This window comes from Nicotiana attenuata, chromosome 2 (genome assembly GCF_001879085.1).
Source record: "Nicotiana attenuata strain UT chromosome 2, NIATTr2, whole genome shotgun sequence".
Lineage (NCBI taxonomy): Eukaryota > Viridiplantae > Streptophyta > Magnoliopsida > Solanales > Solanaceae > Nicotiana > Nicotiana attenuata.
In genome coordinates this window covers 4,080,853-4,095,067 of record NC_031990.1, presented here as the reverse complement: position 1 = coordinate 4,095,067, position 14,215 = coordinate 4,080,853, and the positions used below count along the sequence as shown (strand labels likewise).

The following is a 14,215-nucleotide window of genomic DNA, read 5'->3' as shown; positions in this document are numbered from 1 at the left end:
TTGCTTTGAGGTGCATTTTGGGATGGATAAAGGCAATAAAGATAGTGTTAGGACTAGAGAAATATTTGTGTGGCGGCCGGGAGTGTCTAGTATGTTATCAACTCCGCTACTACTATCACCGGTTTTATGAACAAATATTTGTACCTGGTGTAATAGCGACCGAGAGTAGCTAGTATGTTATAATATAACAACAACAATCTTGTATAGTCTTACAAGTGGGGTTTGGGGAGGGTAGTGTATACGCAGACCTTAACCCTACCCTGGTGGAGAGGCTGCTTCCGATAGACTCTCGGCTCAAAAAACAGTTACAACAACAGATGCCAGAAAGATAGTACCAGCAACCTAAGAACCAGAAAAATAGACGGAAAAGGTAATATCAATAACCAATAACAATGGCAAGGTACTAGGATACCGGATCAAGTCACGTCACGAAGGACTCTTCTGGTACCGTGTTTTATAGAATGGTCACGGGTTGTTAAAAACTAAATGCTACTTAATTACGTATAATCCTATTTGTTTAAGCAAAACCGAAAAATAGAAGGAAGAAAGAGCTCATAAATTGTAGAACATAAGGTAAAAGCTTCTTTCTAGGCACAAAATCATACATATTTACTTGTAATCCCCTGTACTCATTGAGTCATGGCACAAAGCTAACAACTGTCCTATATATGCAAAGTCAATTTCATTTCTAGCCATATGAAACTCCAGTCTTACAAATATAAACAAGCAGCAGCATCTTACAACTTCATCAGAAAAAGATTCATTGAATGGTTTTGTTATCAAAAGAATAATAAAATTGAACTTCTATTTCTAGAGCTGCTAATCATTCACAAGTAAAAAATTATTGAGCCCCCACCTCTCCGGCCACGACGATCCTACAATTTCAAATGCAGTGGCAATATTCTGACAGAAGAAATGAACGTAATGCATTAGCCATATAGGATCGATATGGCTAATGCGTTACGTTAGAACTTCAAGGATCAATTACAACGATGATCACTTCTCGCTGTGCAACATACCACGTCCTGTTCTAAATTCAGCAGCCAGTATCTGTACACCTGATCGATGATGTTATTACCCAATGGCCTTTATGGTCTCAGTCCTCATCTTTCATCGGTCTAATCCAGCACCTATGCTTCTTATCCGGCTGTCTATTTCTTTACACTCATCGGCATTAACAGACTGTCTTCTCCCAACCTCCACGTCAAAATTCATTTTGTGCAAATCTGGATTAGTAGTACCACCCAAGTAAGATGATGCGTTGAGGCTTGAAGACCGATCAACTTTCACCTGTGCCCGGAAATTGATCCTGGATCTTGGCATACTAGTACAAAAGATCTCCTTAAAATTCCGAGCACATCCAAGATTAAAAGGATTCATCTTCCTCTCGTATCGATATCTGTAATTTTCATATGTGGTCTGCATGGAAAACAGCATTCAGAAGGATGAGACATGGGACGAGTAAAGTAACTAAAATGAAGAGGAGGTGGGGGTGGGTGGGAGGGGGGTGAAAATGGACCTGATTTGTGAGTATCAAGTACAAGTGAAATGCTGTGAGACCTCCAAGAAACCAAGAAACTACAAATGTATATATTATAAGGATGCCTGAAACAGGTGACTTGAGAAATGCACTCCAAAGGTTACAATCACGCGCTTCCATTATCTTCTTAATATTTACCCAGCAGAACGCGAAGACATAGAGGCTCAGGAGGTTTGTAGAGGAAACAAACATGAAAAAGTAACGATAGTTCCTCTGCAAGAAATAATGCAAATATATTAGGCCTTTGGATTGAACAAAAGAAATACATTTTAGGAACAAAAAAGAGAGCCAAGTAACAGCTTAAACTTTTAGATAGATGGTCACACACGTTAACATGGTATCAGAGCAGGCAGAGGTCCTGGATTCGAGTCGCACCGCCACCCAATCACATAAAGAATTTCCACGTGCTTGGCTCATCAACAAGAATCAAGCTCACACGTGAGGGGGCGTGTTGAAGACATAATTAAGTAAATAAAAGTGTGCTCTCTCTAACAGCTTAAGCTTTTAGATGAGATGACCACACAATTCAACAGAGACAATTGAAAACATATACCGAAATGAGATGGTTGCGACTTGCGAACAAAAGAAAAAAAAGAAAAAGAAGAAGCTATGTGAAGTATCTTCAGTTAATTTCTTAACAGAGTCTAAAAGAGGCAAATTCCAAACTGTAGTAGCAGATTTCACTGTTCGTAATCAGAAAGAACGCACAGTATAAATTCAACACCTTTAACCTTAGCTAACTCAAACGATGAAAATAATAAAATCATCTAGCCCAGACAGATAAAGGGAAGCACAAAACAAGAACTTTTAACAAGAGCTCCAACAACAACAACAAATCAAAGTGCAATCCCACAAGTGGAGTATGAGGAAGGTAATGTGTATGCAGATCTTAACCCTATCTTATGAAGATAGAGAGGCTGTTTCGAGCAGACCCTCAGCTCCAATAATGTCAAAAATTAACATGAAAGACTATGTTTGGCAGAAGTGACAACATTAAGCAGATGCTAAAGCACAATTTATCCAAATGACAAAACCTTTTGAAATGCAGGCATTGCTCAGACCTACCTTCCCAATGCACTGTCCCACCCATGGGCAATGGTGGTCGAAGCGTTCAATGCAATTGTCGCATATGGAGCAATGAGAGCAGCGCGGTGGCCGATATAGCATACACGTTTTGCAGTATTTTACTTTGACAACTATTCCATTGACAGTAACATTTTTCATAGGCGGTAAACTGAGAGGACCAGTCTGACTTCCTAAACAACTTGTGGAGATGCTAGAGGTTTCAAATTCTTCGTCAGGTTCTGGAGGATTGGTATTCCGCGGAACAATTCCAGGATCTGTTCCTGAAGTTAGCAATAGAAGAACTACAATCTGCAATAATTTATATCAATATGTTAGACATTACCTATTATACACAATATCTAAATAATTTTTGACAGATAAAGACAGAACCAAAACGGGAAGTGGCAATTTTTGCTGTCCTCTTTTTAGAATAACTCGAGTGATAAAAGTAACTATCACACTAAGCATAATCACCGAACATTCTTTTTTCTTGGAGATTACAGGAGGAATATTCGTAGGCTAAAACGGATGAATTGGACAAAAGAGCAACAAGAACCAAGCTTTGTAAATAGATTTTGACAATAGCAACATATGAACTGTGCTAATAATAACATGGCAATCCAATAACTTATCCTAGTAGAACAGTAACGAGTTTAAAATCTACGCGTGTATGCAGACTCTATAACATAGTTTGATCCAGTTTATGTCTTTGCTTGAATGGCATTTACATAGAAGTGGACGAGGGACTAAAAGTAACGTTAGGGCAGCCCGGTGCACTAAGTTCCCGCTATGTGCGGGGTCCGGGGAAGGGCCGAACCACAAAGATCTATCGTATGTAACCTTACCCTGCATTTCTGCAAGAGGCTGTTTCCACGGCTCGAACCCGTGACCTCCTGGTCACATGGCAGCAACTTTACCAGTTACGCCAAGGCTCCCCGTCACTAAAAGTAATGTTGATGGTGTTAATAGTAACAGCAGATAAAGATGGATTCGAAACAGATAAATCAGTAATAGACAAGTAAAAGAAGAGGAAAACTCACAAAGACAGAGAAGAGAAGAGATATGGCCACAATAAGATAGCCTAATCGGTGGGGAAATGCATTGATGAGTCCTCTTGAAACAAAAGCACAAAATAATGCTACTGGAACTAGGATTAAGAACAAGGTAAGAAACAGTGCTCTAATATCTGGACCAAATACAAGTCTGCCTCCAAGGTAGAATCTCTGCAAAAATATAAAAGACTATAATCAGATGGTAGGGATTTATTGGTACATGATAGTCTACAATGCATATTTTTTTCCTACATCAATTAGTCTACAATGCATAGTTGAATGATTGTTTTTTTTTTTGGTCACAACTCAAACCTGTGGCACGTATTGTCCACTTCGGCCAAACAGGCCTCACGGATATATACATCGCTTGGGCTACGCTATCATCGAGCCAGAAAGCACGCATGCCATGTGAACTTATGCTCTGTCTTACTTATCACTTCAATGATCTCTTAATTTTTTTATGTAGGATTTTCCTAAGATGTCATACGCAATCCTTCTTCGGAAGTTTACTAGCCTAGAAGCCTGCCAATCTTTTTCTTCGACTCGCCCTCCATGATGGGCGTCACATTTTTGGCCTAGATGACTATAACAACAACAAAAATAATTAAGTAGGGCCTAATCCCAAGCAAATTGGAGTCTGGCTATAGGAATACTCACTGACCATGTCCCTCCAAATGATTTTTTGTTTTGAATAAACTGAGCCCGTTTGGACATAAGAATTTTTTCCCTTTTTTTCAAAAAAAATTCACTTTTTTTTGAAATTAGCGTTTGTTCATAAAATTTCTAATTTTCACTTGAAGATGCCTTTTGGAAATTTTCGAAATTTTGTAACTCCAAAAAGCTGTTTTTCAAATTTTTCACTCAAATTAGTCACGAAACTTCAAAAACAACCCAAAATTATATTCATGTCCAAACACAACTCTAAATTTCAAATACCATTTTCACTTGAAGTTTTTTTTCACCCTTTTTGGGAATTTTACAATTCTTATGTCCAAACGCCCAGTAAGGTGGTTAAATTTGTAAGTTTTGTAGAATAAAACTGAATGTTAAAGATGATAATTGAACAACATGGTGCCTGCAAACAAAAACACAAAATTCAGGAGAAACACAAAGCACAAAGGAAAAAAATAGCAGCATTACATTTCTTCCTTGCCAAATTTGATAAAGTCGCAATTGTGAGCTATTTGTATTGTTGTTGATTCGCGCTTTCGAATGGCATCGGTCATGGCTTGAAGACGACAATGGAGGAGAATACATTTTCCTTTACAATCTGACGGAGATCTCACCGATCCCCAATTACTTTCAATATAAAGCATCTGTTGTCTTTATCCAATCTTTATAGCTCCAACCTCAATCAACAACCTTGCCATAAATGCCTTTTTTCTGTGAAATCACACAATATTTTGATCAAACTAAATACCCAAATTCTTTTTTATTTTTATTTTTGAAATGTAAAATAGTTATGTATGTAATATGACTCTCTCCCTCTGTAGATATTACTTGGAAATTTGTTATGATTATTCAATTCTTTGTTGTAAGGAGAGAGAGGGCGAGAAAAATGAAGAAAGAAAGGGGAAAATGACTACATTTGGGCGTTAGAATTAGAAGATGGATAATGCAATATGATGAGAAATGAAGCAAAACCAGTCCAACCATATGAGGAGCAAAAGAGCCTTAACTGAATTAACGGTCCACCGCTCGGTCGGGTCGTTAAGCTTAGGGGGCGTTTGGATGTAAGAATTGTAAAAATCCGGAAAAAAAATGATTTTTTTTAAAAAGTGAAAGTGGTATTTGAAAATTAAGTTGTGTTTGGACATGAATATAATTTGGAGTTATTTTTAAATTTTTGCGAGTGATTTGAAGTGGAAACTTTGAAAAATAACTTTTGTGGAGTATTTTAAATTTCCAAAAATTCCAAGATTCAACTTCAAGTAAAATTTGAAATTTTTATGGGCAGATACTAGTTCCGGAAAAAAGTAAAAGAAATTCGAAAAAAGTAAAAATTTCTTAAGACCAAACATGCCTTTATTCTCTTCGACCACAACATTTTTGACCATCTTTTTTCTTATACACAGAAGGTTGTTATCCTATGCAAATTTGGATAGTAAAATTGAAAGAATTTAAGCTAATAATAAAAAAATAATTAACTTTTACTTTTTTTTAAGAGAGAGAATGTTTAATCATGTTGAATGGGTTGGTTATGACCTATATGTGACTCATCTTGACCTAATGCATTTTTTACTAAAATTAAATTTTAAGAGTGTTGGATCGTGAGCGATTTATTAATCTGTTTTATTTTGATAGGCTCAACCCTCTTATTCGCCAGTTACCACCCCTACTAAAACCACACCCAAAGAATTAATCTTCCGATATATCGAGGGGGAATGTCAACTTAGTAGCTCATTTAATAAATCAATCATTAGGATAAGAATTCACTTACACTCAATGCTTACACCAAATCAATAAATCTAAGATATTTAATAGGTGCATGTATCACTTAATCATAGTTAAGTGCTATACATTCTCAATTTTATTTTTAGCTATTGAGGTTAAATTGTTTAATTTGGATTAAACACCGAACGCGAATAAGTATGTAACTAATTACATATCGGACTTAAATAACGCTACATTCACTTATTTTGTAAATCGATGGATGAAAAACTAGTATTAATATGAATTTACTTTCTTCTGCATAGTTAGCAAAAGAAAATATATCTATTTGTGTTCGTGACCAAAGCCCATATAAAAGAGAGTGTGTTTAATTAACGATCAGCATAAAAGTAATCAATATTATAAGTCTCTGAATAGTATAGACCTTAATATTAAAACATAGATATAAATAAGTAATATACTCAATAAGTATAGTTTAGTAAAGAAAATAAAATTAGGTGATAATTATAACATATTAACACCTATGAAATTATGATTTTTTAATCAATGGATTATCCCCATCATTATCTAGGGCAAGCGCACTTGTAGTCATTCTCAGGTATGTTATTTAACTATTAACCAATACTTATTTTGTTATGAAATTTTAGATTAAAAATCTTAACTTCAGGACATTTATGTTTCGAATAATTAAATTGAAAAACTAAAATTCAGGCCGCGCTGGCTAATTCTTAAATAGTAACCTTTTGGAGTGGCTAAGTGGTATCATTTCTACTTCAGGTACTGCAATACTGGGTCAGCTTCCCACCTTCGGCCCAACGGGCTTGGGCCCGTTCGTGTTTTTTGGCGCCAACTTCTCCCGCCAAAACAACAAGACATATAACTTCACGGCGCTCAATCTCACTTCATTTCCAAAACCCTACTGAAACTTCACGCCTAGTAGAAAGCAATAAACAGAGAGAGAAAATGGCGGGCGAAGATTCTAACGGCGATAGTGCTCGTCCTCCGGCGGGTTCTCCGTCATCGTCAGATCACAGAAATGGAAATCCGGTGTCAACTCCCGATTCTCCGACGTCCGTAGGATTCAACACTGATCAGCTCCCTTTCAACACTAGCCAAAATTACTCCGAAGAAGATGAAGCCTCTGTTGATCCCGATATCATTCGAGACGAGCCAGAAGATATCGAAGAGGAAGAAGACGGCGAGGACCTTTTCAATGACAATTACCTCGAGTTCGTATTTCTACTGTTATATTAAATAAAAGTGTATTTATGAATTGTTAAGGTTGATTTTGTTATTGATTTTTGGAATTGGTAACGAAATTGCAGGGATTATCGGAGGATGGAAGAGCATGATCAGTATGAATCGTTGGGATTGGATGATTCGATGGAGGATGAAAGAGATTTGGATCAGATCATGGCGGATCGTCGGGCTGCTGAAGTGGAACTTGACACTAGAGATGTACAGGTCACAAACCGCAAGCTTCCTCAACTTCTTCACGATCAAGGTGTGTTTTTTTATAAGTATTGTCTATCTTATGTTTTATTTTCACTGGTTATGAAACTCATTAGCATGTATTTCATGGTTGGATTGTGGTAATTTGCATGTTATATGCGATTTATTGAATTTTCTCAGTGATTACTTGCTACAAAGCTACCAAAAAAAATTAAAGATCATATTTAGTGTATGTTCCTTATTTGTTATTACTAGTACTTTAAGAAAGAAAGAAACTTTTGGTCTAACACAAGTCATAGAAATTGTTGTGGCTATAAATGGGAAATTTAGAGTTAAATTGTTTCTAACCATAGAAGGATGTTAGTATTCTTTATAGAACAGACTAAAAAGAAAAGGGTATCAGTATCACAAGGGATCTTCAAGATTTCCTTTTTAGAGTTTTGATATGATTAGATTCCCCAGTTTTTGTTGTTTGCTGTCTCCCGCGTAGTCTATATTGTTCTATTTCTGAGGCTCCAGATCGAACCTTTGTGGTGTGTTTAGATTCTTATTTTATGATTAAGGGTCCCCTTTCTTCTCATGTGATCCATATATTTATAGATAATAGGGTTACAATGTACAGTTACATAATGGTTAGTTCATACTGGCCCACTACAAAAATTGTGGGGCAGCTGTAACCTAGCCTTTAACATCTGCTGAATGTTCTGGTGCACAAAATTAAGGGGTTTTAAAAGAAAGGGCCAAATACTATTTCCAAATTTTGAAATAGGTGTTATGCCATAGCCTCTCAAATTATTTTGGTGGTTCTGCTACTGAACAGTGGTTGATTTTCATGAACTCCTGATAGTTATGGTTTGACCAGCTTCTGGTAGGAGATAATATATGTGAGTTTTAACTTGTTTAGAGGTACAATTATATGGGATTACTGCCTTATGTTAAGGTGTTTAACTTTAGAGCAGATTGAAAGCACAACAGCTAACGTTCATGTATTTGGCTACAGATACTGATGATGATAACTATAGGCCATCGAAAAGGACTAGAGCTGATTTCAGGCCCACCAACACACAAAGAAACTTTGATGATACTGATGCAATGCCGAGTTCACCAGGGGCATCACAACGAGTAAATTCTAGCCAGGATGTGCCAATGACTGATCAAACTGATGATGATGGCTATGAGGTTTGTGCTTTCGTTGTTTTAACCTTTCTACTTAGGCTAATAATAATAGAATTTCCTGAATATATCTGTTACTTTTTTTGGATTTTCCCTGTAGGATGATGAAAATGATGAAGGAGAGTTTGAGATGTACAGAGTTCAGGGAACACTTAGGGAATGGGTAACTAGAGATGAAGTCCGGCGTTTCATTGCAAAGAAGTTCAAGGAATTCTTACTCACATATGTAAATCCGAAAAGTGAGCATGGGGACTTTGAATATCTTAGACAGATTAATGAGATGGTATCAGGTAAAAACACTATGCTAATAACTTGTCAAGTCATTAGTCACTAAATTTGCTGACCTTGTCTAGATTGAATTTAGCATTTACGAGTTCTACGGAGATCTTTTATCAATTTAGCTCTTCTTTAAATTGTTCATCTTTTATATGCAGTTAACAAGTGTAGCCTTGAGATTGATTACAAACAATTCATATATGTCCATCCCAATATTGCTATCTGGCTGGCAGATGCACCTCAATCCGTCCTTGAAGTGATGGAAGAAATTGCTAACAAAGTTGTCTTTGATCTTCATCCCAACTACAAGCAAATTCATCAAAAAGTCTATGTCAGGATTACCAACTTACCAGTTTATGATCAGATTCGCAATATAAGGTAAAATCCTTTACTTGTCTACTTTTGTTGACTACTTCTAGCATAAACAAAGCTGTACTTGAATTTGTTACTCTTTGCAGGCAGATCCATTTGAATACAATGATTCGTATTGGTGGAGTTGTCACCCGACGTTCTGGTGTCTTTCCCCAGTTGCAACAAGTGAAATATGATTGCAACAAGTGTGGAGCCATTTTGGGTCCTTTTTTCCAGAACTCATACTCAGAGGTCAAGGTTGGTTCTTGCCCAGAGTGCCAATCCAAAGGACCATTCACTGTCAATGTTGAGCAGGTAAACTTTGTTTTGTATATTCCTGTAGAAAGAAAACTACAAAGTCGGTAATCTTATTCCCTTTCCTAATTGTTTTGCAGACAATATACAGGAACTACCAGAAACTGACACTACAAGAAAGCCCAGGAATTGTTCCAGCTGGTCGGCTTCCTAGATACAAGGAAGTGATACTGTTGAATGATCTTATTGATTGTGCCCGACCAGGAGAAGAGATAGTAAAGCTCCACCTTTTTTGGCTTGTTTATGATAACTTAATCCAAATTAAAAGAATATTTTGGCATGTGCATTATTGAGCATTACCTAAACTTATGTACTTTAAAAAAGTTTTCCCAGACTTTATTCCTAAAGACAGGATGTGTCTCTTTCTAATGTCAGGAAGTCACAGGAGTCTACACAAACAACTTTGACTTGTCCTTGAATACCAAGAATGGGTTTCCTGTCTTTGCTACTGTGATTGAAGCAAATTATGTCACAAAAAAGCAAGACCTCTTTTCAGCTTACAAGCTAACTCAGGAGGACAAGGAAGAAATTGAAAAGCTGGCAAAAGACCCCCGAATTGGAGAACGAGTACGCACATGTGCCTTGTGTCAATTGGAAGTTTGATTTGTCCTTTCAATTTGTAGACTATCCCAGCAATCTCTTTTCTCATGTATTTTTATTTAACACTCTCAGATATCTAAGTCCATTGCTCCATCAATCTATGGTCATGAAGATATAAAGACCGCCTTAGCTCTTGCGATGTTTGGTGGCCAAGAGAAAAATGTTGAAGGAAAACACAGACTGAGAGGAGACATAAATATTCTCCTGCTAGGTGATCCGGGCACTGCAAAATCACAGTTCCTCAAGTAAGTAGAGATGTAGAATGACCTGATTTTGAATCTGTGAATACTGTAATCACCATGCACACCTTTCAGGTACGTAGAGAAGACAGGACAGCGGGCTGTCTATACAACTGGAAAAGGAGCTTCTGCTGTAGGGCTTACGGCAGCAGTACACAAGGACCCTGTCACTCGGGAATGGACCCTTGAAGGAGGAGCACTAGTTCTGGCCGATAGAGGAATCTGTTTGATTGACGAGTTCGATAAGATGAATGATCAGGATAGGTATGCAAATCTGATAGCTGTGCACTTTTAGCCGCTCTTCCCTACATCATTTTCTGGTTATAACATTCTCTTGCTTCTCTTATTCCTCTCATCATTTATGTATTTTTGGTTTAGAGTGAGTATTCATGAAGCAATGGAACAGCAGAGTATAAGCATATCGAAGGCTGGCATTGTCACATCTCTCCAGGCCCGCTGTTCTGTTATTGCTGCTGCAAATCCTATTGGAGGAAGGTATATGAGAACTGAATATTGATGTATTTAGAAACATGATGATTGTGTAGTCCTAACTGTAGACATTTCCTTCTAAATTGATGTTACTACTTGTCAGATACCAGCTATTAGGCACCACCTTGGAACTCTAGCTTACTCCCTGCATTATAGCTGTGGTTTCACTACATCTTTGATCGCCAGATCTCGGCTTCCTTCTTAACATTTGCTTAATCTATGCATTAATTTTAGGTTTCCATTTTCTTTTGCTGTAGTGCAAGTTCATAACATTTCCTGTCTTTAGCCTTGCTACCTCACATTCACATAATCCAATCCCAACCCATGCTTTTGAAGTTCTAATGTGCAGATACAATTAGGTAGAATCAAGTATTCTGCTTTCTGGAAGTCGTTATTTATCGTATAAAGCAACTTATGCTCTAAAGTTCGTCTTTTTCTGACATCTCTTTCCTGTTTTGGTTGAGTGACTTTTTTCTCTTAATTTCGTTCTTGTAGATATGATTCCTCGAAGACTTTGACGCAAAATGTTGAATTGACAGATCCAATCATTTCTCGCTTTGATGTACTCTGTGTGGTCAAGGTTATATTCCTCATTCTGTTGGAGCCATGTCACATCTGATGTAGCTTTTCCATCAACTTTTGACCTGAAGGGAATTGATTATGTGCAGGATGTGGTTGATCCAGTCATAGATGAGATGCTTGCAAAATTTGTAGTTGATAGTCATTTCAGGTCACAAGCAAAAGGTGCTACTTTAGATGAGAAATCCTTTACTGATTCACGGGATGATGCCCGTGCCGCTATGGCCCCAACTGACCCTGAGGTTGTCCTTGTAGCTCGTTTTTTGACTATTTGTTTGAACATTATGGTTTTTTTAAACCTGTATAAGTTTTTTCCCCCCGCAGATAATTCCTCAAGAGTTGCTAAAGAAGTACATAACTTACGCAAAGTTGAATGTATTCCCGAAATTGCACGATGGGGACTTGGACAAGCTCACCCAGGTTTATGCTGAATTAAGGAGAGAATCTTCGGTGAGATTGTCATTCGTTGAACCTTTTTTCTTGAACTATTTAAAGTATGTTAATTTAAACTTTTTATTAATGAGGCATTCTCTTACGTATTATTCCATGTGCATGTACAGCATGGACAAGGAGTTCCCATAGCAGTGAGGCACATTGAATCCATGATAAGGATGTCTGAAGCCCATGCAAGAATGCATCTTAGACAACATGTTACTCAAGAAGATGTGGACATGGCAATTCGTGTCCTCCTAGATTCATTTATATCAACTCAGAAATTCGGGGTGCAAAAAGCTTTGCAAAAGGTAATAAATCAGCACTCTTACTGCTTTGTCTCGCATGTTAGACCTACATAAGACATGATCGCTTTACCCTTTACCACAAAAGGTTCAGCTTAGGTTTCTTTTTTCTGCATTCCTTACTTTTGGTAATGCTTATATATCTGTTGATCATTTTAATTTGGAGGACGGGATAACAAAATCTCCTCCAGCAAAACCCTACCAGCACCAAATATTTAAAGTTTCCCTGCTTTCATAACAAGATTCATCTGATTGAAGTAGTATCAGTGCTCTAATCGAAGCAATACGGTGTTCTAAACGTAGTGAATGTTTCTTTGACCAAAATAACTGAGAATGGACCTATATGTTCTCAAGAGATTTTACACTTTATCTCACAAAACCAGCAAAACTTGTATAAAATCTTTATTTGGACATGTGGTGGGGTCTCATTTGTTCCAAATGAAAGAAAATAAACAAAGAAAATGTCTTTCTATTGCACAGTAAGGAAAAAATGAATGATGCAACTCCCAAAATGTTGGTATTCCAAATAAAAGGAAATAACTAATGTAGTCGAGCTAGTTATTAAAAAATTGAGTTCCAACATTTTATCAGAGACTTGACAAATATTTTCAATTTTAAATCCTCTTTTATGTCTGGTGTCTTAGTCAGTTGCTTCTCTGAATTAATTAGGTTCCTCTCTAAATTTAGCCAGGTGGTTGTTCAATTAGAGATGTAGCCACTAAATGGTTTACTTTGAGTTTCCGTCACGGCCATAATTTGAGATATAATAGTTTAGGACCCAGAGTTCTTTACTAATACACTTCTTTTTCTTTGTTTATTTGATCAATTTTGAGTGACAACAATTTACACCCACTTTCTACATGTCAAATAAAGAAAATTGTCCTATAAGTTGACCGTGTCAGACTTTCCATATGTTCTGATGCTAGATGTGTGTGTTGGTGATACATTCATATGCCCCGGTAATAGTTCTCAGTAGAGTCAGTTGAAATAGCTTTGTATTTTCATGCAGAGCTTCAAAAAGTACATGACATACAAAAAAGATTTCAATGCGATCATTCTTCACCTCCTACGCGGGCTTGTAAACGACGCAATGCAATTTGAGGAAATTGTTTCGGGTTCTACTGCCAATCTAGACCATATTGATATCAAAGTGGATGAGCTACAAAGCAAGGTAATTATACTTGCAATGCCTTATCTTCCCAAGATACTGAAGCATGTTCTTTATCTGTTAGTTCCCAAAGTGCGCAACTGGTTGCTAATCCATTTCCATACTAAAATCCGCGCAGGCACTTGATTATGGCATTACTGATCTCCAAGCATTTTTCACAAGCAATGACTTTTCTAAAGCGAACTTTGAGTTGGACGAGGAACGAGGTATAATAAGGCATAAAAGGGCATCGTCTTAAAGCTTGATGATGGTGGTATATGTTGCAGTGTTTCAAGATTTGTATTAGATACATGATATATCTGTGTTTCAGATTTAGTCATGGCTGGTTAATCCTGTGGTTTAATTTAATTGTATTCTCGAATTGTATACAAACTAAGCTCTGATGTTTAACTTAATTTTCCATACAACGCCCAACACATGGAAGTTAGTTGCAGCCTTGCGGGCAGTTGTCTACACAAGAATGTGTTCTTTGGTTTCAATTGTATCAAGAGAAATCAATTTGAATTGGTAAAATGAAGTTCTTTTTGGCAGTATGACAGATCCTTTATAATTTCTAGTTGAATTACTCAAAATGTCATCTTAAATTTTGAAAATAAACGTAATATAATGAATGTTGATTATGAAGTTAAGGCAGTTTCATCCATAAGATATGGATTGCAACTCCACTTAATTATCCAGATCTTACTTCAAATCCAATCCTCCAGTCCTAAATCCTAATAGCATAAGCATGTTTTCCAAAATAAGAAAAATAAAAAAAATTCCAAAACCTAAAACAAAAGATTCTCATA

The 14,215-nt window shown here is 36.8% G+C and overlaps 2 protein-coding genes across 2 annotated transcripts; one reads left to right on the top strand and one right to left on the bottom strand.

The window, feature by feature from the left end:
- On the bottom strand, window positions 666–5,290 carry LOC109243203 (probable protein S-acyltransferase 7). The gene is made up of 5 exons (XM_019410116.1): window positions 4,798–5,290; window positions 3,646–3,828; window positions 2,606–2,914; window positions 1,520–1,753; window positions 666–1,419 (listed from the first exon to the last, which is right to left on the bottom strand). Exons 1-5 carry the CDS (start codon window positions 4,912–4,914, stop codon window positions 1,111–1,113), a joined length of 1,152 nt encoding a protein of 383 aa, XP_019265661.1. The 5' UTR covers window positions 4,915–5,290; the 3' UTR covers window positions 666–1,110.
- Window positions 6,970–13,960, top strand: LOC109243195 (DNA replication licensing factor MCM2). The gene is made up of 17 exons (XM_019410107.1): window positions 6,970–7,277; window positions 7,374–7,552; window positions 8,501–8,679; window positions 8,774–8,963; window positions 9,108–9,327; window positions 9,408–9,615; window positions 9,696–9,830; window positions 9,991–10,182; window positions 10,288–10,460; window positions 10,530–10,718; window positions 10,833–10,949; window positions 11,439–11,523; window positions 11,612–11,764; window positions 11,847–11,972; window positions 12,083–12,265; window positions 13,269–13,430; window positions 13,546–13,960. Exons 1-17 carry the CDS (start codon window positions 7,012–7,014, stop codon window positions 13,663–13,665), a joined length of 2,877 nt encoding a protein of 958 aa, XP_019265652.1. The 5' UTR covers window positions 6,970–7,011; the 3' UTR covers window positions 13,666–13,960.

Coding starts and splice junctions, on each gene's coding strand:
- LOC109243203 (XM_019410116.1), bottom strand. CDS start 4,914: ATGTATTCTCCTCCATTGTCGTCTTCAAGCCATGACCGATGCCATTCG. Junction 3,829..4,797: donor AAATTTGGCAAGGAAGAAAT/GTAATGCTGCTA, acceptor ATATTTTTGCAG/AGATTCTACCTTGGAGGCAG. Junction 1,754..2,605: donor TGGGACAGTGCATTGGGAAG/GTAGGTCTGAGC, acceptor TATTTCTTGCAG/AGGAACTATCGTTACTTTTT.
- LOC109243195 (XM_019410107.1), top strand. CDS start 7,012: ATGGCGGGCGAAGATTCTAACGGCGATAGTGCTCGTCCTCCGGCGGGT. Junction 10,183..10,287: donor ACCCCCGAATTGGAGAACGA/GTACGCACATGT, acceptor TAACACTCTCAG/ATATCTAAGTCCATTGCTCC. Junction 11,524..11,611: donor ATGTACTCTGTGTGGTCAAG/GTTATATTCCTC, acceptor GATTATGTGCAG/GATGTGGTTGATCCAGTCAT.